The 23,168-nt window shown below is 41.6% G+C and overlaps 2 protein-coding genes across 2 annotated transcripts; both read left to right on the forward strand.

The window, feature by feature from the left end:
* The first annotated feature begins 12,090 nt into the window (after window positions 1-12,090).
* On the forward strand, window positions 12,091-18,702 carry LOC136426866 (kelch-like protein 40a). The gene is made up of 3 exons (XM_066415584.1): window positions 12,091-12,336; window positions 18,360-18,547; window positions 18,687-18,702. The coding sequence occupies exons 1-3, from the start codon at window positions 12,091-12,093 to the stop codon at window positions 18,700-18,702; spliced, it is 450 nt and encodes a 149-aa protein (XP_066271681.1).
* Window positions 18,703-18,889: 187 nt separating this feature from the next.
* Window positions 18,890-22,336, forward strand: LOC136427579 (uncharacterized). Its single transcript, XM_066416541.1, has 3 exons — window positions 18,890-19,052; window positions 20,029-20,235; window positions 20,822-22,336. The coding sequence occupies exons 1-3, from the start codon at window positions 19,018-19,020 to the stop codon at window positions 21,525-21,527; spliced, it is 948 nt and encodes a 315-aa protein (XP_066272638.1). The 5' UTR covers window positions 18,890-19,017; the 3' UTR covers window positions 21,528-22,336.
* Window positions 22,337-23,168: the final 832 nt, after the last annotated feature.

Below are 23,168 nucleotides of genomic sequence, written 5' to 3' on the forward strand. Positions count from 1 at the left end.
AATTATTCCAAAAGTATTGATTTTTACGGTTTTGGGCCATTTTGAAACCAAAAACGTATACATCTGGCTCCTTTGCCCTGGTGTTACAACCAAATGACCAAAAAGTTTGGTATATGCATGCCTTGGACATATGCCCGTTGGATTTCAATGATACGGCATACATTAAGCTCATATACAACTCAAAAAGTTCTACGAGACGCCAGGAGCCCGCGGCAGGTTTTCAAAATAAAAGCTTTCACAATTACGAATATAAAGAACATGACCCAAAGGTCAATGACCCTAAGCCCCACCTGTGCCTTTGGAGCGATCAGCTAATTGTATTGTTTTGGACTGGGGTTATAGGTATAGGTATACACGTTTTCACACAGCGGACGTGATAGAATGAAGACGAGGCCAATGAGGCAAAGAAACAAAAATAATATAAGTATGTAGTTTTTCTCCCAAACCACACAAAGTTTTAGAATATGATATCCAATTATCAATATCATAACTGGTGTAATGCACAAAAAAGATGCAGCGATTTAGAGCCACGTTGATCGATCCCATACTCCCCGCCCCCCTCCGTCATAACGTAGAAATGCCAAATAAAAACACAGAAATTCATATATTTGACGATCATGCAGCACTTCGTCATTGGTCGATTCTCTAATTATCAGGTAATCATTGGCTGAACTGCTAATTGTGATGGACAGTTAGGATCGGTCTAATGTTTGCCACATTGGCCTCCTTTTCATTCTATCGTGTCCGCCGCGTGATAAAGGTATATTTTGGACTGGTGCTTTTACATGGGGGTGTCGCTTGAACAGTCCATTTTTGATCGTGGGATTTTTAAAATTTGATTTAGATAAAATTCCAAAAAGAAGTAAGAAATTCTACTGCTGTACCAAGATCACACACCATGTACCAGGGGTCCCATCAACCTTGGCCTTCGTCTTCCCAACACCTACCCAGGTACCAAATATCCTTACAGTCCATCCAGATGTTACAGAATTATGCTCATCAAATCCGGAAATGTCCGGAAACACAAACACACAGACGCACACTGACACACACATACACACCAAAAACATAACCTCCATTGACATAATAAAACAATGTCCTTTGTCTTTTCGTCGACATCTGAAACTGAATAAATAATCTCTTGCTAGGGCCGTTGGGCATGGGGAGTATAAATTGAAAAGCCAGCTTGCCTGTATGTCGGTATGTAGTATCAATGACTTCTTAGTGATGTTCACTGTTGTACTATAATCGACAACAAGTTTAACTCGCCATCAGCACTTCAAAGGTAATACAATCTAGTCAAGTGGAGGGGAACTCCCCACGTCTCCGACTCCTCCGTCACAACCGCAGTTAAACGTACACATAAACATGTGACACAAAAATGTTTCTACTTTGGCTGTGGTCAGCTCCTCAGAGCTTTCGGTAGGCAAGACCTGCAAAAGAAGACAAAAGCAAATCAGATTTCTCAACTGGATTGAAAAGTAATCTCAAATATTTTCTACCAAATGGACTGTTCCGAAAGAGCTTGAAGTTCATTTGCTTTCCGCCACAGATGGGCGAGGGCATCAAATATAAGATAGTACATACATGCACACACACACACACACACACACACATACATACATACATACATACATACATGCATACATACATACATACATACATTCATACATGCACACACACACACACACACACACACATACATACATACATACATTCATACATACATACATACATACATACATACATACATACATGCATACATATTGCATACATGCTGATGCATACATGTATACATACGTATTACACACATACATGTACATACATACATACATACATACATATGATGCCACTGATGGGCGAGGGCATCAAATATAAGATACGTACATACATGCACACACACATACATACATACATACATATATACATATGTCACAGTAGAGATTGGAATCCAGTAGAGTCCGGAACTCTACTAGTAGAGATTGGAATTCCAATCTCTACTAGTAGAGATTGGAATTCCAATCTCTACTAGTAGAGATTGGAATCGGGTTCTGAATATTGGGATTCCAATCTCTACTAGGAGAACTCCAGATTCTACTAGTAGAGATTGGAATTCTACCAGGACAATCTCCAATTCTAATAGGAGAAATTTGAATTGTGTCAAAATGTTTTAGAAAAATAGACTGAATCATTTCACACCTAATATTTCAGCATAGCTATAGTTACATGTAAGCCTACATTCACCATTAATATTTTAGGCGAATCACTTCATGTTTTAGATATCTGATAACTTTGACATCAACTTTGAAACTGGCTTGGCAGGGGTGAATTAGCTCTCATATACCAAGTCATGATCACTAACGAACTGGAAAAACTGGTTGAGCATATTGAGTCACAAACTCATAATGGCCGTATGCAAATGTCTCTGATTGACATATCAGTGGCATTTACAAATAGCCATTCACTAAAGTTGGACTAGACAGCTATCCCCATGGTTACAATGTGTCTTGACAGAAGGTTTATTAGATATGCTCGTATACAAAAGTAACGGTCTCCTCTATCAGCACTGGAAATCCAGTGCTGAAGTGGCCCTCAGCACTGGATTTCCAGTGCTGAAAAATGTTCAGCACTGGAAATCCAGTGCTGACGCGGCCTCAGCACTGGAAAACATCCCCTCAGCACTGGAAACCGAGTGCTGAGACTACGGTCAGCTCTGGAAATCCAGTGCTGACGAATATTCCGCACTGGAAATCGAGTGCCGACGAATATTCCGCACTGGAAATCCAGTGCTGAGGCCGCGATTTAATAGCAGTGTTAAGAAATGTATGAACTGAGCCGCGTTTTTACGATTATACTTGTACTGAAACGTCTTGAATTACGTTACTACCTTTTCTTAACAAGTATATGTATGCATCAACGCAGATGAGGCCATAAACTCGAGCCCCGTCCCCTCCGTCCCAAGTTGGCAGGAGCTGCGCCCAGTCATCCATGAGCTGACCGACAGGCTCATGAAGAGAGGGGCGGCGGCCAAAGAGGTTCGGGAGGTACGTCGGGAGTTGGAGAGCATCTTCGACAATTATCAACCTCCACAGCGCCCGTCCCATGCTCTGGGAGATTGCCTTCTCCTCGAGTTGCATCGCCGTTTCAGCGACACTCGGGAGGTAGAAGCCCCCTGAATGCTGACTATCATGCACCACCGGCCCTTTTCAGGGCCACCAAAACGATTCCCGAAAGGGCTATATCTGTCACAAATACACACATAATAAAGTTGGCCACAGAGGGCTATATCACATTGCACCTACACCATTTGATAATTTAATAACTGCAGCACTGGAAGTACAGTGCTAAAAAAAATCAGCACTAGTTTTCCAGTGCTGAAGTGTCCCGAGCACTGGTAAATCCAGGTTCCAGTGCTGAAAAAAAGTCAGCACTGGAAATCCAGTGCTCAAAAAACTTCACCACTGGTTTTCCAGTGCTGAAGTTCTCCTCCGCACTGGTAAATCCAGTGCGGAACCCGTTACTTTTGTATATCAGCACTGGTTACCCAGTGCTGACGGCAGTTTCAGCACTGGGTAACCAGTGCTGATTGACCTTTGGCGACCTTTGACCTAGTCCGCTGCCGGTGCGTCGGCAGTTCAGCACTGGTAAACCGAGTGCTGAGAGCAGTTCCGCACTGGAAAACCAGTGCTGAGAGAAGTTCCGCACTGGAAAACCAGTGCTGAGAGAAGTTCAGCACTGGAAAACCAGTGCTGATCCTGGGTTCAGCACTGGAAAACTAGTGCTGAAGGGCTTCAGCACTGGAACAAGGCCCGTTCAGCACTGGAAATCCAGTGCTGAACATTTTTCAGCACTGGAAATCCAGTGCTGAGGCCGACTCGGTCATTGGATTCAGCACTGGAACACCAGTGCGGAGGCCGTTACTTTTGTATACTTGCATTAGATATCTAAAACATAACTTATGAGTGATTCACCTAAAATATTAATGGTGAATGTAGGCTTAGCTATGCTGAAATTTTCGGTGTGAAATGATTCAGTCTATTTTCCAAAACATTTTGATACAGTACAATCCAAATTTTTCCTATTAGAATTGGATATTGTCCTCAATTCCAATCTCTACTAGTAGAATCTGGAATTCTCCTAGTAGAGATTGGAATCCCAATATTCGGATCCCGATTCCAATCTCTACTAGTAGAGATTGGAATTCCAATCTCAACTAGTAGAATCCAGAACTCTACTAGTAGAGAGTGGAATTCCAGTCTCTACTAGTAGAGATTGGAATTCCAATCTCTACTAGTAGAGTTCCGGACTCTACTGGATTCCAATCTCTACTGTGACATATACATACATACATACATACATACATACATACATACTCACATGCGTACATACATAATAGGTCTGAAATAGATGAAAAGATACTCGATAGATCGGAATTGGTAACGGTGGAATCGGCGATTCTACTGGCAGAGATCCCTACCGGCAGAATTGACTACCAGATCGTAGTCTCTACGTTCACATACTTAAAGATAATTCTTTTGTTTACCGTTGGCAAGGTCTTCTGTCCCATAAAGTAGATCCCTGTGAAGAATGCCGAGATGCCTATAGTGATCAGTATTTAGCACCACAGCACGCCCAGCGAATCCTTCGACCTGCGACAACATATACCAAAACTGCTATGAAAGGTGAAGCCAACTCCTATGGTTTCACCGTGTATTCTAAAGCCTCACTCTCACTGGACCCACGGTACGCTGGCGGCGTTGCTGCTTCCCAAACTGGATTTGTGTTACCATAGACTTCTTAATGGGAATATCATTCAAAACGTATGACCAAAAAGACAACAAAAACGCAAAGCTTCAAAAAGTTTGTTTTTTGTCGATGAAATTTGTTAAGTGTTTTGTCAATTCGATCGGTCGTAGCGACGCCGCCAGCGTGCCGCGGGTCCACTGAGAGGGGGGCTTAAAGACCGACACATTAGGGTCGCAGAACACAGTATTTGTTCGCGAATATGACACGGGTAACCATTACATAAAGTGGACCAGGTGTGGATGAATTCTTGAAGGCCTGGTAGCATAACATATCAAAACTACGTTGTGTGATATAGTAGTGTGATTGGGATTGTGAAGGTTTTGAAAACTCCAAGACGTCTATAAATGCGCTTCATTGCGCTGCTGTCTTTCGGGGTGACCTGGCTGCAGTTATTTTGACCTCCGCAGAGTGGTATTTCAAAGAGAGCGTCAAAAAAGCCATACGCAGACAGAATAAAGAGAAAATTGTGTTCTGCTACCTTAGGCCACAGCAGGTGAATTTTATGGATGACACCATCCGCAGACGCCAAAACTAATGCGAAAGGGTGAAAAAAAAAACAAGGTGGGCAAAAAAAACAAGATTTCCTATATTTTCAAATTTTGATATCATAAATCTTGTGAAACAAGAATTGAGGCGACAAAATATGATATCATGACCAACAGGTCTTTTATTCCTGTATTCAACCAATGAGGTTTCATATATAATATAAAACCTCATTGATTCATAGTAAACATGTCCTTGTAGAAGTGTATACATCTCAATAGACTAACTACAACAAATGCAGAAAAGAGCTTGTTGTACCATCATCTGAAGCAACTACACTGGGTATTCATATGCAATGAAACACCTTGTGTAAACATCTCAATTGACTAGAACCAAGGACATTATATAATGTCCTTGCTAGAACAAATGCAGAAAACAGCCTGTCATACCATCAAGGGCAGGAACTAGACTGGGTATTCATATACAACGAAACACCTTAGACTGTCGACATTAAACTGTCCTTGAAGATGTGTATACAGCTCAATTAACTATAACAAATGCAGAAAACAGCTTGTCATGATCATATCATGATGGGCAGGAACTACACTGGGTATTTGCCAATTTTTGCCATGTTGACCACCGTCGGAGGGCAATGAAGTTTCTTGTTTATTTTTTCGAAATCAGGCGAAACTAATGAGCGCGCTGATGTCATCCATAAAACTTACTTGCTGTGGCCTTAGAAAGAACAAAAGTTACTTAATCCCTGAGGTATGCACACTCATTCAGATATCCAGGTGTTTGAGACATTGTTAAGAAGGCCTTGACAACATCGTTTTCGAACACACACACACACACAAACACACACACACACACACACACACACACACACACACACACACACACACACTCACACAAAATATTATCGTACCTGCTGCACGTGCGTGTCCGCGATCGTTCGGAGCGTACATAGGATTCGGACGGAGTTGGTTAACGTGCCGCGGCTCATCTATCTCCGTCTCACTCATGTTTGCAACAGAAGATGACATTACATCATCCATATCATCACGTCTAGCGTCGTCTGACTTATCCTCGTATCTGGTAGCGTAGGGTTTGATACTGTAGTCCATTCCCTGGTTGGTGTTTCGTTCTATGTCCGTCTCACACAGGTACGCAATAGCGTAAGGCTTCATGTCCTCCTCATCTCTTCCCCTGTCGTCAGGCTCATTGTGGTAGCTGGTAGCGTATGGTTTTGTACCGTCGTCATTTCCCTGGTTGGCAATGGGTTGCCCATGGTCTGTGCTTCCGCCTTCTCCCTGAGCCACGTTGTCGAAACTCCCTATGAAGTGGTGTATGCAAAAAGTGTTAATGAAATCCTGTGTATATATATCATATATAGGCACCCCACACCAAATTGCGAGGCCATTTGGTTTGAGTACTAGGACACAGGAGCCAAAAATTTACAATATCTGTCGAAAATTGTAAAAAAAAACGCAAATATGACCGTTTTATTAATGCTTGAAAAGAAGTGTGAGTGAAATCATGCAGACATATATCATAAGCATCCCTATACCAAATTCGAGGCCATTTGGTTTAAATAGCAGGACTCAGGAGCCCAAAATGTAATTTTTTTTTACTGAAAATGGCCAAAAAATCCCGTAAAATTAATTCTGGTCGGAAATTGAGATTCCTCCATATCTATGATTGTTAGGAATACATTCAACTACATGTGTGCCAAATTTGGTACTTTTAGACAAATTTGCACAATTTTTCAAATATATGCCGCTGGACTACTAATGACAAATCCAGAACGTCGTTTCTTAGGATCTTATCATTCTCAGACCCACCTTTATCGAAAGCAGCAGAACTATCGGCCTGAGCGTCCGTCATACCAGTTTCTTCGAAGCTGGTATCTATGAACTCTTCTTCTCCAATGCTATCCGAAGCGGCTTCGTAGCACACCGAGGCCGTGTTTGTCTCTAACCCCGTACTCCCTGCTGTGTACACGGGGTTGGAGGTGCCTTCGGTGCCGGACGATTTTTCTGAGAGCCTGGTATCTATGAACTCTTCTTCTCCAATGCTATCCGAAGCGGTTTCGTAGCACATCGAGACCGTGTTTGTCTCTAACCCCGTACTCCCTGCTGTGTACACGGGGCTGGAGGTGCCTTCGGTGCCGGAAGATTTTTCTGAGAGCCGCCCCGAGTAGAGTGCCGGGTCGGTGTCTTGACCCTTCGGCATGGATGAAGCGGTTTCGTAGCACATCGAGGCCGTGTTTGTCTCTACCCCCGTACCCGTACCCGTGCCCTCGGTGCCGGACGAGTTTTCTGAGAGCCGCCCCGAGTAGAATACCGGGTTGGTATCTTGACTCTTCGGCATGGATGTTAAGTGTACGTTATGCATTCTTGTATCTCCTCCGTCGCCGTTTTCAATGGAATAATCAGCCATTTCTAGCTCTCTTTTGTAGAGCTTTCTCAAAGTATGCAGGATGGCTTGTGTGGACGGTCCTTTGTTTGGCTGGACGTGGATTATGGCCTGCAGCAAAGTGTGTCATAGTAGCCTCACCAATGCTGAATCACTTCCCCACCACAACACACCGGTAATTACATTTCTTGTGTGGATAACGGACATAGCTGGGAGGTTTCAAACATTCCAAACGCGGAAATTAAAGATGCAAGGAGGATGCTACATCCAGGAGACTATATTTCCTAATTCGAAGATGCCTAGTGCCAGACTGAACAAGTCAATGTAGGAACTCATTATATTTCTACGAATCGCTCCAAAACATAATGTTAATCAGCCTACTTACTTGTGATTACGAAAACTACCATTACCAGTTTCTTTAAGTTAGTTAATCTAGGTTAGGTTTACAAGCATTGAGCTTTTGTAAAGACCACTCTATTTGTGAGTGGTGTGAAACAACGCACTGAATTATCATGAAACATTTCTGCTTAGAAATAAGATTTGCAGCAAATGATCCTCTTACTGTTAGTTACTGTTACATGCGAGTTGAGATACTACATACATTGTCCTGAATTCCATTAACTCTTAAGACGCAGTACTCAGATCCTTCCTTAGTAATTGACGAAGGCAAAAAGTCCAGTCATGGTGTTTCAAAAAGGCCCGCCTCCGAAAAGTAGTGGTGCACCACTACCAAAAACCTTTTTTTTCTTATTTTTCTTGTTTCCTTATGTTGAGAAAGATTTTCTTATAGAAATGTACAAAGAAAAACGCTGAGATTCAAGAAACCTTCTGCGAAAGTATTTGTATGTCAATTCTTACACAAAGAATTTTATTCTTTTTTTTTCTGAAGTTAAGATTATATATAATATTTCTAGCATGATGTTCTCCAATAAGAATTTTCTCAGTCTTACTTTAAGATTTGTTTTTGTTGGTCAAATGTGGTATTTTTACAGATTCTTTCCTTCAGATATTTTTTCTTGAAAATTTGATTCTACTAGAGTAATTTTCTTGAACTTTCTTGGTTTAAGAAAAAATTTCTTAGCACAAGAAAAGATGCAATTTTTGCTTAAAACAAGGTATACAGAATAATATTCTTACTGGCAGAAAACGTTTTGTACAAGGAAAAAAAATAAATAAGAAAACCGATTTTTGGTAGTGCCGAAATATGTTGATTTCTACTGGAACTGACGGAAATTGAATGTGTGAGGGGGAAATTGCAACCATACTATGAATCGATTTGCCTGAGGCCTATGTGGCTGTGCACGACTACTTTCTTTGAATTGATTACTTTCGCACGTCCGCTACATGGTATTTATTTTACACTTCTTTCTTTACTCGCAACAATGACCTTAACACACACGTGTCTGATCAACTTAAAGGCACCCAGAGCATTTCATGAGGCTTGAAAACTAAAAATATTTTAGTTGCTGTAATTTTTATGAAATTGACATCTTATGCCACTGTTTACCACATACGTAAATATTTTCATAATAAAAGTGCTCAAAAGTGGCACAAAAATAAGCTACACGGTGATCTTTTAGCTTCACGCGCCTAGCGTAATAGACCGATAACATAGCCCTGCCCACCTCCGTCAAAACGTAGTAATACAAAATAAAAACATTAAGATGCAAATATTTGTTGAACATGTAGTCACTCTCTCATTGGTCGAACCGCTAATTGTGATGGACAGTCAGGATTAGTCTATTAGCGCTTGGATTTTCTAACAGTTCTCGTCACACAATGACACATCTTTGCTCCTTGAATGTTTTTAATGGTGTAGTGTTATTGAAACCTCCTATGTGCAGAAATTACTAGAAAGTGGAGCTTTTCAATTCGTGTTTCAAACCTCATTTAAATGCTCTAGGTGCCTTTAAAAAAAAGGAATACACTGTACCAATACTTTTGTAATTTAGTCACAGCAATTCTCCGACTACTGACTCCGAATCTAAGACGAGAGAGCGAACCAAAACACACAAAAAAGATACCTAAATTTAAAAAAAGGAGGTCATAATCGATGTAACAAGAATATAATTTTTTTACTGATCTTGATATGCATAAGTACGGCGTGTTGATTAGTAAGGTAAGTAAGTCAAGTCAAAGCACGCAGCTGTCATTCGCATTCAAAATATACGTGTACGTATCATAAATGCTTCTCATTGATTTTGAATAAATCATATCAGTTGATCATCTTCTCCACCGAAATAACACCAACATGTTCAAAGTATGAAAGTATAATCTTAGCAAAGAAGACTATTGTACGATGAAATGCGGCGGGTTTATAATCTTTCCTTATTAATTTATATAAATTACCCCCTCATTTGTATATTGAGTATTTAATTATTTAAAGCATTATCCAAGCTATCTACATACCAAATATCAAGACGATCCACCCCTTCTAGATTTATTCATGTCCAAAGGTCAAAACAAAAACACATGGCAATTCCAAACAAACAACATAACTTACTTGTGGCAAGAGCTATGATCTACCACGCAAGAATCGCAACCTTAGCGCAGAAAAGTTTACCTCAAACTTTGAAGCTCCGCTGGATACATAACCCCAGAGGAGAGTGTTCTGGCTCGTCTAATGATATTTTTCTGAGTCCAAGAACGTAATTGTATTGGCAACTTGACCTTGCACATAAAATAGGCAGCAGTTGCATTATACAGCATCAAAATTCTTTTTAAAAAAACGTACAAGCAAACAATTCAGCCATTTCATTTGTGCTGCAAGTGTTTGGTCTCTAATAAACTAAATATTTCTCTCTCTCTCTCAAGTTTTGTGTGTTCAAGTAGCGTTCAGCGTTCTCTCTATTTTGAGATAAAAGAACTAGCAAGAAATCAACAACCTTTGTCAATGTTATGAGTGAAAAGTATCTTTTGCAATAAAACCCATATGTTCATTAAGCAAAGGCGTGGCCTAGCAATCCTAAGTGGTACTGCAATAGTGCATCGCTGTGGAAGCTTCGTTCTGATGGATCAAATGCGTGGCCTGGCAGTCCTAAGTGGTACTGCAGTAAATTCTCTTCATGGAAGCGTCGTTCTGACGGATCAAAAGCGTAACCTGGCAGTCCTAAGTGGTACTGCGTAAATTCTCTTCATGGCAGCGTCGTTCATGTGAAATAAAACAGTGGCGATCTTCACTAAAACTGCAATAGTTTGCGGTTAAACTGATGTGGTGTTCATTGCAGTACCAAGGACAGGTGCGTTTTTTCAGTTTCATTTTAATTGGTAACAACAAATGTAGAAGTATATATATGTTGAAACTACAGTAAAAACGCTCTTAAGATACAATAAACATTAGAGTTAAAAAGCAACAACAGCAATCAATGTAAAATCTATACAAATTAAGATATATTGTTCATTATCTAGAACAGATGTGTTTTTATCTGAGAGGAATGGTGTTCAGCACCAAGGAAATGAATGATTGTATATGCGGATTGCGCTAGCTAATGTCACAATAACACCTCAAGCCACAAGCAGTAAAAATAGTCAATGTGTCCTACAGATGGTATCTTATAGCATGCCAAAACATTTTTAAAAACTTACAAAAAGTCCCGCTACCTGGTTGGCAGACACCTTCAATTTAGGTAGAAAATGTTATAAAATTTGACTCGGTCGTTGCGGAAAATCAGGCGCAAAAAACAACTTACTAGAGCCCTTTAATTGGTCCTTCAGGCTCCACCAATGAAGGATTTCCAATGGTTTAAAACCTAGGCCTCGTTTTTATTTGGCGTCAACTGTTAAGTCCACATCAAGCATTTTAATCAAAGTCAAAATGATAAAATTAACTAACGTTACATATGTACTAAAAGAAAGATACAAACAGGCATAACGTAAGTTCGAACGTAAGTCATTGGCAGGCCCAACACACCTTACACAGATTCACTTCCGACCAAGACGTGCCAGCGTTAACATATACCAGAAATCATGAAAACTAATTTTCATAACTTGTCAACCTATCACTCAACATAAATCCACGTAAAACTGAACCTTCCTGCCAGCGGGTACAGATATCGGTATCAATATGGCAGACATCCAGCTATCTCGGTTAGGGACGCCCCTCGGACAGGACGTTAAATGGAGGTCCCGTGTTTGGGGAGAGCCACACCCCGCGCACGTAAAAGAACCCACCACACCTTTCGAAAAAGAGTAGGGTCATGCCCCGGAGCACATGTGCGATTGTCCAAACCTAACAGTCGGTATATAGGCTGAAGTTGGTCAAGATGAAAGAACTTGAGAAGAAGAAAGAAAGAAGAAGATCTCGACAGATGATGGCAGCCCTCTTACCGCTACATTATGCGTGTAATCAGGTGTTCCCTCTGCGGGTAAACTGACGTCATCAACATGGCTGCCGCAGACCAAGCCAGCGCAGATCGTCCTCGTTTTTTTGAAGACGAGAGATATCAGTACGGGTTTCTTGAAACTGTGGGTGACTTACAGAAGGCTGGGGTACTGCAGGATGTCGTCCTTGAAGTCGAGGACCGGCGGTTTCCCAGCCATCGGCTTGTTCTGTCCGCGGCCAGCCCCTATTTCAGGGCCATGTTTACAAGTGACATGGCGGAAAGTCGGCAGAAGACGGTTGTTTTACAGGTTAGGATCGATGTGAAACAGGGAACTTTAGAAGATTCTAGGTATTAACGCGGGGTGCCCTAACATGTCACGCGCCCTAACATGTCACGGATTTTTTACTGATCTTATATTTTGGCGACGCCTCAGGGGCGAGCCAAATTTTTTACTATATTGTGTGCAGATTGCAAGAATTCTAGGAATTGTACAGGAATGTGAAAGTCCATGGGACGATAACTCAAGAATGCCTGGATGTATTGTCTTCATATTTTGTAGATGGGTAGGTCTGTGGGAGACCTTGTAATGATTGGATTTTGGGCCCCCTAGCGACTTTCTATAGTACTGCAGGGGAAATTTCACTTTTAAAATCTCGTCTTCTGAACATGCTATAGTCATGATTTTTAAGTGGTGGATAGCTCTTAAAATTTAAGTATTTGTTAAGAAAATATGTCCTGTAGATTTGGACCCCCTAGCGGCTTTTTTTGGAACTGCTGGAGCTGATTTTGACTCAAACTTTGAAAGAGAATAACGCAAGAAAGGGATGACGGATCATCATAATTTTTAGTGTGCAGATAGCTTAAGTGATGATTTACATAATCATATGCCAATTATGCAAATCAATATCTGATTTGCATAATAAATGAGGACAGTTAATAAGTCAGCTGCATTCTATTATAGGACTCTCAAACACATGACATATGTAACTGAGAAAGAGATAGATATCGATAGATATCAATTATGCAAAATGATACTTAATTTGCATAATTAATGAAAAAATACTATAAATCCATAGTGGTAAATGATGGGGATTTCATTTTTGCACCATTTGGAAGTTAAGTAAATGTGGCCACTATTAGACACAAATCTTGCATAGAGGGCCTCATTTACATACAGTCAAACCTGCCTAGGCGACCACCTTTTCAACGCGACCACCTGGCCATGGCGACCGCCTTTTCTCGGTCCCGAAAATTTTCCCCATAGGCACAAGCATTAAGCTGCCTGCCCAAGGCGACCACCCGTCCAACGCGACCGCGACTGCCACGAATTGGGACCCCACAGAGGACAATCCCTGCTCATGGCGGTCGCCTAATTTTCAAGCGTGTGGTGACATCGGATCATTTTGTTGTCGGATTTCACGGAAATGTTTTCAAGACTTTGAAGGACAAAAATAAGGCCAAAATATATGGAATAGTAATGTTATAGCATCGATTCCTCCATGAAGTGTTTTAATAAAACGCTCCCCCTTCATAAACAAATTGTTAAGACAAATGTTTGTGATGTTGTTGTGCCTATCGTTATCTTATAGTTTACCGAAAAACTCAGTTCGGTTTAAACTCAATTTTCAAAACGAATACGTAGTGCAAGTCAGATTTCACAGAAATTATTATCTATTTCTTGTATTTTCAACAAAACTGTGTCTGTATCTTACTAAATTCCGCCGAAAAATGACTTCGCGGCGGGCAAAACATCGGGCGAGAAATGTTGTTCCTTGGTCCCGACGCCATCTTGGATTTGGCGTGGCCCGGATTTGGCGTACCGCTGACCTTTCTAAAACACGATGCTTTTGTGTATGAACATTTACGAATACTCTAGTTATTAATGAAAATCAATATTCTTATTTTCTTTTTATTTCCATGAATCTCACAAACCTTTATTGGACGCTGTGCGTTCTGCTGCACTGACTCATACATGTACCTTTCGTTGCGGTTGCACAGAGCTTGGCGGCGCGGCGCGACGAAATCACACCGTTCCGTTTTCATCTTTCGTTGCCAGATCGAAAACTTTTTTACCCTTTTATCCAGCGGTCGGCGCCCCAAAAAAGGCTGGGACCAGCAGGTGTTTTCTAGGGATTTGTCTTATGCCTTAAAACTTCGATGATGTGCGTGTGTGTGTGTACTATTAATGTAACGTGTGATTGCGGGAAAGCGCTGCGAGATCATCGTGGCAACCATTGTTTTGTACGCAAAATTATGACGAAAATTTGTACACGATGTAGTTGTATACAATTATTACAACGATAACGGAAAATGTAATTTTTGTAGGATCTTTCTGTCAATGAGACTTAAACCTGGTGGGAGTCATGCTGTCTAAATTCACATAATTTTCCATCCATTTACGTACAGTCAAACCTGCCCAAGGCGACCACCCGGGGGACCAAGCAAAAACGGTCGCGATGGACAGGTGGTCGCCATGAAGAGGACTCCAATCATAACATGTTTCCAGCTCGAGGTGTTCAAATACCATGTACCGCGCAGATGGATGGAAAATTATGTGATTTTAGACAGCATGACCCCCACCAGGTTCAATTCTCATTGACAGAAAGATCCTACAGAAATTACATTTTCTGTTATCGTTGTAATATTTGTTTACCGTTACATCGTGAGCAAGCAAGCAGCGCCCAATAAAGGTTTGTGAGAGTCATGGAAATAACAAGAATATAAGAATATTAATTTTCATCAATAAGGAGAGTATTCTAAATATTCACACACAGAAGCGTCGTGTTTTAGAAAAGTCAGCGTTATGCTGCGCTGAAACAAGATGGCGTCGCGGACCAATAAACAACATGTCTCGGCCAACGTTTTGCCCTCCACCGCGGAGTCATTTCCGGCGGAATTTAGTAAGACAGAGACACATTTTTGTTGAGAATACAAGAAATAGATAGTAATTTCTGTGAAATCTGACTTTTTGACGCCATGCACTACGTGATCGTTTTGAAAATTGAGTTCAAATCGAACCAAGCTTGCGGTAAACTATAAGATGACGATGGGCACAACAACATCGATATCTAAGTATTCACAATCCTTTGTATTTACAATGTTTATAGTGGGAACGTTTCATTAAAACACTTCATGGAGGAATCAATGCTTTTGATATATTTTTGTCCGTCAAGGTCTTAAAAACATTTCCGCGAAATCCGACAGCAAAATTCTATGTCACCACACGCCGGAAAAATGTGGTCGCCATGAGCAGGGATTGTGCTCTGTGCGGTCCCAATTCGTGGCGGTCGCGGTTGCGTTGGACGGGTGGTCGCCTTGGGCAGGCAGCTTAATGCTTGTGCCTATGGGGAAAATTTTCGGGACCGAGAAAAAGCGGTCGCCATGGCCAGGTGGTCGCGTTGAAAAGGTGGTCGCCTAGGCAGGTTTGACTGTACTGTATTTGAAAACCTCGCCCTGGAAACATGTGAGTGGAATCCTCTTCATGGCGACCACCTGTCCATCGCAACCGATTTTGCTCGGTCCGCCGGGTGGTCGCCTTGGGCAGGTTTGACTGTAATCTATGAGGAAATGGCACGATATATTTTTTTGTGAAAACAAGATTTTCATACATTGGACAACTTGTGTTATATTGGTAAAGAAGGTGATCGACTGATATGATTTATGCGAGGTCCTTATTTGCATGTGGGCTAAAAACGAAAACGTTAACTGAGACCACCGTTGCCATGGCAACATCTTTTTATGTTGCCAATCTTGTTGCATAAGTACGCCGTGTTTGTGACCACTGATTACGCTGATAAGGAAGGTAAATAAATGAAGTTCATGCATATAGCTGTCTTTGCATTCAAAACATATTGTGTACATATTCATTTCTTGTTTTGTCCTAAAATTGTATTTTGACAATGATGATATCGATGGTAGAGCTGAGTAGAGGGTCACTGCGTAGCTAGACGGCCTGGTGCCTAAATATACGACCTGTGCCAAGCATGCACAAGCAATACACAACTATCATACACATAAGAAATATAACTTCATAAAACACTAAAAAATTGGGTCTTCAAGTGTTTGTTGAGAAATAAACTGACCAAAGAAAAACAACGTAAACATGGCTGTCGTCTGGCGATGTTGTTTTCCCGCCTTTTAGTCTGGCCGGGATGGTGGCGGGACGATTCAACGCACAGATTTGTTACGCTCTAACATGTGATTGGTACCGTCTATGAAAAGGAAACTGAATACACAGATGGCAAAGATATTTCTCAATGAGTAGACGGAGTATTATTAATGAAAGCGGTGTCGTTTTTTCGTAATGATTTTGTAAGTATTCAATACGTACTTTGGGCCACGCGCACAGTGCGTAGTAGCCTATATCCGGTGAAAACATGAGCTGGGATGTGCTAGATATAGGCCATATCACATGACGTGAGACGTGCACAAAGTCAAAATTTTCCAGTCAAAAGAAAGCTAGAATATAGTGGACTACAAGCCATATTTACATTTTCTTAACTTCGACCCCGTTCACACTCATTTTTTTCAATCGCGATTGAAGTATAATCGCGATTGAATCGATCCGATCGCGATTGATTTTTTCAGTGTGAACGCTCCCAATCGCGATTGGAACGATCCAAAATGATCCAATCGCGATTGGATTGTAACTACCTCCGGAGGTAGTTTGATTGGATTAATCGCGATCGGATCCCAATTAATCCTATCAAATTTTGAGTGTGAACACAACTACGATTCATTCTATCGCGATCGGCGGAGATTTCGGCTGGTTCCAGGGGTGGGAGGTCATACATGCGGGTACGTGGGGTCATAGTTCGCATCGCGCAGGAAAACAAACCCAATCCGCACGTCAGATCGCTCTTTTACAACAACAACAACTTTTCATCGTCAACAATGCCCAAGAAGAAGAATAAAACTCCGTCAGTAACTTCAGCTGGTGGCAGATGGCGCGATGAGGAGACCAGGGTCCTCATCGCAATCTGGGGGAGAGAGGAGGTGCAGGCCAAACTGGGGAAATGTCACCGAAAGAGGGACATTTACCGCACCAAGTGACAATGTCTAGCGGAAAAATAGACACAAAACAAGGACAACAACATTTACCAGATGATCGCCGATAGCATGCTTCAATCGTGCTTCAATCGCGATCGGATCACGGCGTACTTTAATCCACTTGGCGAAAAGCAGTGTGAACGCAAAAGTTTCTTTGCGTTCAATCGCGATCGGATCGAACAATCGCGATTGAAAAAAATGAGTGTGAACGGGGTCTTCATCACCAACTTCCGAGGAGAGCAAAATTACAAAAGCGTGATAAGTTAGGCACACTGTCTGGCATGGCACTAATGTTAAATCAGAACAAACATTCGCTAAAACATCTCACAGCGTTTTCTACTTGTAACGCTGAGCGTGAAGGGCCTATGAACAGTATGAATTCATTTTTTGCCTATGTATGTTCTTTAAATGAATTTGTTCAAAATTCATTCATTAAAACCTGACCACTCTCTGGCAACCAGCGATGGAGCGCCGTGAGTTGGAGCGCGTAAAAAAATGTGACATGTTAGGGCCCCCCCGTTATATAGAAAGTCTGAAACCATGGAATAGTGTTGACCTTTCATGTGTAAATGATATAAAATGTTTGTCCATTGCATGCCCCCCTCCCCACTCACTGACATCTGTTTGGGGTGAAAGATCAACTTGCTGGCCACGAATTATCAGCATTTTCTTGACGAATTTTTTTTTTTTTTCTGTCATAAGAAGCAGATTAAGTATTCAAAATGAATGTAGATTAAAACAACAGAATGGACTGAAAATTTGGCCTTCATCACTAAATAGAATTGTGATATATAAGCCCATGTACGGTTCCAACTACGCATGTGCAGTGTCAAAGGTGAAGGCCCATGGCTTGTAAACAGTCCTCGTCTCCACATTTTCTAGATTTGCATAACAACGCCTTAACAGGTTTTGTTTACGTCTCAGGGGCCTTTACCTTTGACACTGCACATGCACAGTTGCGGAACCGTGAATGGGCTTATTATATATATGTTCTGCCTGCCTACGTGCCCAGGCCAGTAACTGGCCCCTTGCTCTCCGCGAGGTTCCTACATGAAGCCCTGTCCCATGCCATAGCCTCCGCTACCCGTATGTTTGATCCACTGTCACTTGTAATATGGTCCTTCCATATCGCTTTGGTGGTCTTCCCTGGGGTCTGGGGGTAGTAAACTCCTGGCTGTTAAGGCTTTGTTCACTAAACATGTATCATGTTATATTCCTTGATGTCTTATATAATGGTATGTGGCAAAACTTTGCATATTGTTATGTTGCATTCTTCTGCAGGGTTTGGATGCAAACTCGTTTGGGGAGATCCTGAGTTACATCTACTCGGGAATCCTCCATGTGTCCCTGGACAAAGTGCAGCCCCTGTACCAGGCAGCCGACCTCCTCCAACTGGAGTATGTGAGCGACACTTGCAGCGACTTCATGGTCAAGAACATAAAACTCTCTACCTGTGTGGACCTGTACAAGTTTGCTAATGTCTTCTCTGCAGACTATGTCCACAAATGCTGTCTGCATTACATCTGTACACACTTTTTAAGGGTTAGTCTTCTTTTACATTGTGAGTACAGACTGTGAAATTGATCTTTTATGCATGACAACCTTCAGAGACCTGATAGTATGAATTCAGCACAGTAGACAACAAATAGATCCTTCATCAGATTCAAATTATGATAAACTTAAAGTTAAAGGACATGGAACTGAGAAAAGCTTTCTGTAAATAAGATAATCAGGTGTACAGGTAGGTCAATAAAAGCTTTTAAGACAAATGTACATGTATTTTAATTGCAATACGTCTTAAAATGCATTCTGCATTACGCACTTCAACACTCAGGTTGCCTCCAGCGAGGAGTTCTGCAGCCTTAGTGTGGATCAGCTGACTGAGATCATCAGCCAAGATAAGCTGGATGTTAAAGAGGAGACAACAGTGTGGGAGGCTATGGTGAGATGGGTGCAGCACAGCAGGGAGGACAGGTATCACTACTAGTATGTCTATAGGTGTCTTCTATTTGTCTACTTATCCATATCCGGTATCCTTTGTAGGTAACATGCATAGTTCAGTGGTTAATGGTCCTGTCTTTGGAACTAGAAGCTGTGAGTTGATTCAGGCCGTTTCCCTCACGGACATGCGCGCTACTGGAAAGGGTCGCAGTCCTGAGGACGGGACGTTAAGCCGTGGTCCACTATTCATTTACTTGTCGAAAAGCGCTAGGGGAATCTACCCAGTACGATGAACCTGTAAATACTGTACATAGCGTCTGTCTTCTCTGTCACGACCAGTGGAAGATTAGCTCTTCAGTGAGCTAAACTGGATCATGATCACTTTTACTTACATTTAGTTACAAACTGTACGACATCACAAACTTAATTTTATAGATGAAATTAATTTTTTTTCCCTCTTTTTTCTTGCTCAATTGAGGTGAAGCATGATGGTTTTTCAAGGCTAGTTCTGCAACAAGAACATCCCAGAATTTTCTGCAGTGATATAAACGTGTATGGCGTTGTGTGGCGCAAGTGTAGAGCGCGCGGCTGTCAAACAATGGGACCCGGGATCTAATCCCAGATTGTGCCCAGAGACATGTCCGAACTTGCGCCCCGACGTTGTGCCCTTGGGAAAGGCACTTAACACGACTTTCCTCACTTCACCCAGGTGTAAATGAGTACCTAGCTCATCTAGGGTTAGGGAAGTCCCTCGGATAGGACGTTAAATGCAGGTCCTGTGTTTGGGGAGAGCCACACCCCGCGCACGTTAAAGAACCCACCACACCTTTCGAAAAAGAGTAGGGGCGTGCCCCGGTGTGCAATGGTCCAAATCTTACAGTCCGGTCTGGGATGACATCTTGAAAAGGTGATAGTTCACCTGTTATGTCAATCCTTCCACAAAATGTGGTAAATCGAAATAAATAAATAAACAAATAACCTTTAACCATTCCTACCTTGTACCCTGCAGACTGCACCACCTACCCAGCATCCTCCCTCACATCCGTTTCAACCTGCTGACCTCAGATGACACGGCAGCCATCTTGGAACACCCCCTGGTCAGGGAGGATCCTGGGATATCTGCCATCAGGAATGTGGTGAAAGAGACTTCAAACTGTAGCTTGAAAAGGAGGGTCGGGATGGACACACTGGAAATGGTTCTGCTTTTCAATGAAAGGTTTATACACTGCTCCTTTGTACTTTCTAGGTAGAGTCCTTACACAAATTCAGGACAGATCTTAAGGTCCTGTTACACACATTTTCACATTTTTAATATGTCATTCATGTGCATGTACTCTCCGCCTTATTGTATACCTAACTGTTAGATATATTTTTTGACATATTAAACAGGATAATGAGTGAGAGAGCATGCTGTGATGTTGTCTTCAACACCCTAACTGTCTCTCTCTCTCTTCTCTCTCTCTCTCTCTCTCTTTCTCACTCTCTCTCCCTCTCTCTCCCTCTCCCTCTCCCTCTCCCTCTTCCTCTCTCTCTCTCTCTCTCTCTCTCTCTCTCTCTCTCTCTCTCTCTCTCTCTCTCTCTCTCCTCTCCCTCTCCCTCTCCCTCTCCGTCTCTCTCCCTCTCTCTCTCTCCCTCCCTCCCTCTCCCTCTCTCTCTCTCTCTCTATCTCTCTCTCTCTCTCCCTCTCCCTCTCCCTCTCCCTCTCCCTCGCCCTCTCTCTCACTCTCTCTCTCTCTCTCTCTCTCTCTCTCTCTCTTCCCCCCCCCTATTTGATAGTTTATGATGTCTTTTGTTTTCTCCAGCACCAACGAGATCCTCTACATGAACCCTCTTGAAGGGAAGTTCATCAGCTGTTCCAAACCTAAAATACTGCAAACAATCAGAGCTGTGACAGTCACCACTCGTAACGAGATTTATATCCTGGCCCATGAGTTAAAGGATTATGCTCAGATGTCCATGTTTGAGTACAATCATTCCAAGAACGTGTGGGAATATGCTGCTATGTCTTCACTAACTATGGAGCTGGGAGAAAATTTGCCTCGCTACAGTGAGCACCTTGTTGAAGTTGATCGGATTTTGTACTACCTTGACGTCGAAATGAGAAGAGGCAGTGCACAGGTGGAAATGAAAAAGTACAACTGGCTCACGGAACAGTGGAAGGACTGTTCCCTGCTACACACAAAAAGCACAGTGGACTTTTGTGCAACAGTGGCCTGCGGTTCGCACCTCTATTTCCTTGTGGACTCAGAAATGCATCGCTACAGCCCGAGCCAGGACCAGTGGGACAAGAGGACCCAGCCTAGCACCAATCGTCCATTCTGCACAGCCGTTGCCATGGGAACAGAGCTCTTTTGCACAGACGATCAGTTTGCTAGGACTATGGTGTACGATACTGAGTCAGATAACTGGCAGGAACTGAAAGGCTGGTCAACCCGAGAAAACCCTTCTCGTCTGGTTATCAAAAATCCCAGACTCTTTGTACTGGAGAATCAGCTGTATAATGGTTAGAAGCCCACGACACTGCGAAAGAAGAGTCATCAGCAGACTATCTGGTGTATGTGTATGACAGGTCTGCTGATGCCTGGAGAGAGTTGAAAACCACCTTGTCTAATAATAAATATGAAGTGTGTGGTTCCATGTGCCCGGTGGCACGTCTATACCTACCAAATCTTGTGCAGAATACAGAGTTAGACACATAAAGATATAGAATACACAAACTACAATGACTCTCTTGTTTTGATTGGATTTTGTATTGCAAGAGTGGACGCTGAATTGATAAGGATATAGTAGTGAGTAGTCTCTCAATCTCTGAATCTGCAAGCTTGCAGGACAGGGCTGTTTAACTTTTTAATTAATGATATCTCCATCTCATATAGTTCTTAGGTTTAGCTGAGTGCCTCTACTAAGGGATAGAACTTTCCGCACTCTTTTTATGATAGCACTTTGACCTTCAACTGCAACTAATGCTTGTTAATGTAGACAATGGATGTCTTATCATGAATGACTGACATGATATATGTACATGTATCTTAAAATGTAATCATTGTGTCAAATCATTGTATTCTATTTTATCTGTGTTTTTTATCCATTGTGTAAACCTAACAGAAATGGAGACTGTATTTCAGTCAATCATATCTACATTGCTACTTCATCAATAACATTGTGTCAAATATCACTGGAAAGCTTTATTTTGTACCCTTATGATATTACCTACCATAACACAATGTAAATGTAAATATGCATTCACACATGCATTTTGTTGATAATATATCCCCTGTATAACTTAATTGATAAATAGAAAGATGTCTTTTCATGGAGCATATCATTTTGTATTTCATTTAAATCAAGGCTTACTGTCTGTTTTCAGAGATCTCATAGAGTTCTGAATGAGGACATGACACGTACATGACATTAACACCTTGGAAAAAGCATTTCAGGGAAGCTGCATGGTTAATGTTGAAACGGATGGAAATTAACCAGTGTTACAATAAACCCATTCATAACTTCATTATAATGATAACTTTATTACAAATTCATGCCCGAAGGCTAATTGCAAAAATACAAGGAAGTGAGATAATGATAAACGAACCAATGAACAACTGCGACTAAGACTTACCTACAGTTATAATGATTTGATAAATATCATATTTCAAAAGAAAGACACAAACAGGTGTAACGTTATCTCCAATGTAAGTCAGCAGAAGGCCCAACATCTGATTACTAAAATTAGAACCTGGATACGTACAGGTAATTAATATCAGATATTTACATCTTATGATAGGCATCCTTACCTATCGAGAGATCTCTTACTGCTATATGATGCCGTCCATACATATAAAACCCACGTGCTGTGGCCCTATAGTATCACTAATCAAGATGAAGTGAAACATAGCAGAGGAGTCAAGTGTACAATTTGATATGACATTTTATTCGCTTTGTTGAATTGTTTGTAACATTGAAAATAAAGTACATCAGAAGAGTGACATTCGAAAGTACAGCGTTATCTAATGTCACAGTGACACCTCAAGCCACAAGCAGTTAAAACAGTCAATGTGTCCTACAGATAATATCTGATAGCTTAAGGTCTCATTCATGAGTTTTTCCGCCCCATAGGCTTACATGTTATAAAACGTGTTTTACATGGGCGTG

The sequence above is a fragment of the Branchiostoma lanceolatum genome, chromosome 2 (assembly GCF_035083965.1).
Source record: "Branchiostoma lanceolatum isolate klBraLanc5 chromosome 2, klBraLanc5.hap2, whole genome shotgun sequence".
NCBI classification, from domain to species: domain Eukaryota; kingdom Metazoa; phylum Chordata; class Leptocardii; order Amphioxiformes; family Branchiostomatidae; genus Branchiostoma; species Branchiostoma lanceolatum.

Coding starts and splice junctions, on each gene's coding strand:
- LOC136426866 (XM_066415584.1), top strand. CDS start 12,091: ATGGCTGCCGCAGACCAAGCCAGCGCAGATCGTCCTCGTTTTTTTGAA. Junction 12,337..18,359: donor AGAAGACGGTTGTTTTACAG/GTTAGGATCGAT, acceptor ATTCTTCTGCAG/GGTTTGGATGCAAACTCGTT.
- LOC136427579 (XM_066416541.1), top strand. CDS start 19,018: ATGGTGAGATGGGTGCAGCACAGCAGGGAGGACAG. Junction 19,053..20,028: donor CAGCACAGCAGGGAGGACAG/GTATCACTACTA, acceptor TGTACCCTGCAG/ACTGCACCACCTACCCAGCA. Junction 20,236..20,821: donor GTTCTGCTTTTCAATGAAAG/GTTTATACACTG, acceptor TGTTTTCTCCAG/CACCAACGAGATCCTCTACA.